Source organism: Sinocyclocheilus rhinocerous, unplaced genomic scaffold (assembly GCF_001515625.1).
Source record: "Sinocyclocheilus rhinocerous isolate Xijiao unplaced genomic scaffold, SAMN03320098_v1.1 scaffold31421, whole genome shotgun sequence".
Lineage (NCBI taxonomy): Eukaryota > Metazoa > Chordata > Actinopteri > Cypriniformes > Cyprinidae > Sinocyclocheilus > Sinocyclocheilus rhinocerous.
Genome location: NW_015650255.1, coordinates 1 through 434, shown reverse-complemented (window position 1 = coordinate 434; position 434 = coordinate 1). Strand labels below are relative to the sequence as shown.

The window sequence follows — 434 nt, the reverse complement described above, 5'->3', positions numbered from 1 at the left end:
AAAAATATTTCACAATATTACTGCTTTTGCTGTATTTCTGATCAAATAAATGCAGGCTTGGTGAGCAGAAGAGACTTATTTAAAAACATTACAAATCTCACTATTCGAAAACTTTTGACTGGTAGTGTAAATGTCCTAGATTTTACCTTTATCAGATATAATTTCTATTTCATCTTTGCAAAAATCCTCAATCTCCTTTCTCAGTAGAGAGACAGATCTTCTCACTTCATCAAAAGTCAGCTGAGAGCTAACAGTCACGTGAAGTGCTGTGCTGTGTCTACATTCTGAAACAGACAGAGACTGCAAACTCTACAAAGACACACAAAGACATCAGAATAAAGACAAACCCACACAAACTGAAGAAAATAAGAGTCTTTCTCTCTGTTCACTGAGATCATCACCTGACAGCATGTATTCTGATAACTCTACTCTCA

General features: G+C 35.5%; 1 protein-coding gene across 1 annotated transcript in view; it reads right to left on the bottom strand.

The window, feature by feature from the left end:
* Positions 1–309, bottom strand: part of LOC107711586 (tripartite motif-containing protein 16-like) — a gene marked incomplete at its 5' end in the record, with an annotated part of 1,791 nt that extends 1,482 nt beyond the window's left edge. The window contains one exon of the mRNA XM_016516591.1: positions 147–309. Coding sequence (XP_016372077.1) covers positions 147–309 — 163 coding nt within the window. The remainder of the gene's footprint in view (positions 1–146) is intronic.
* Between the last annotated feature and the right edge of the window lie 125 nt (positions 310–434).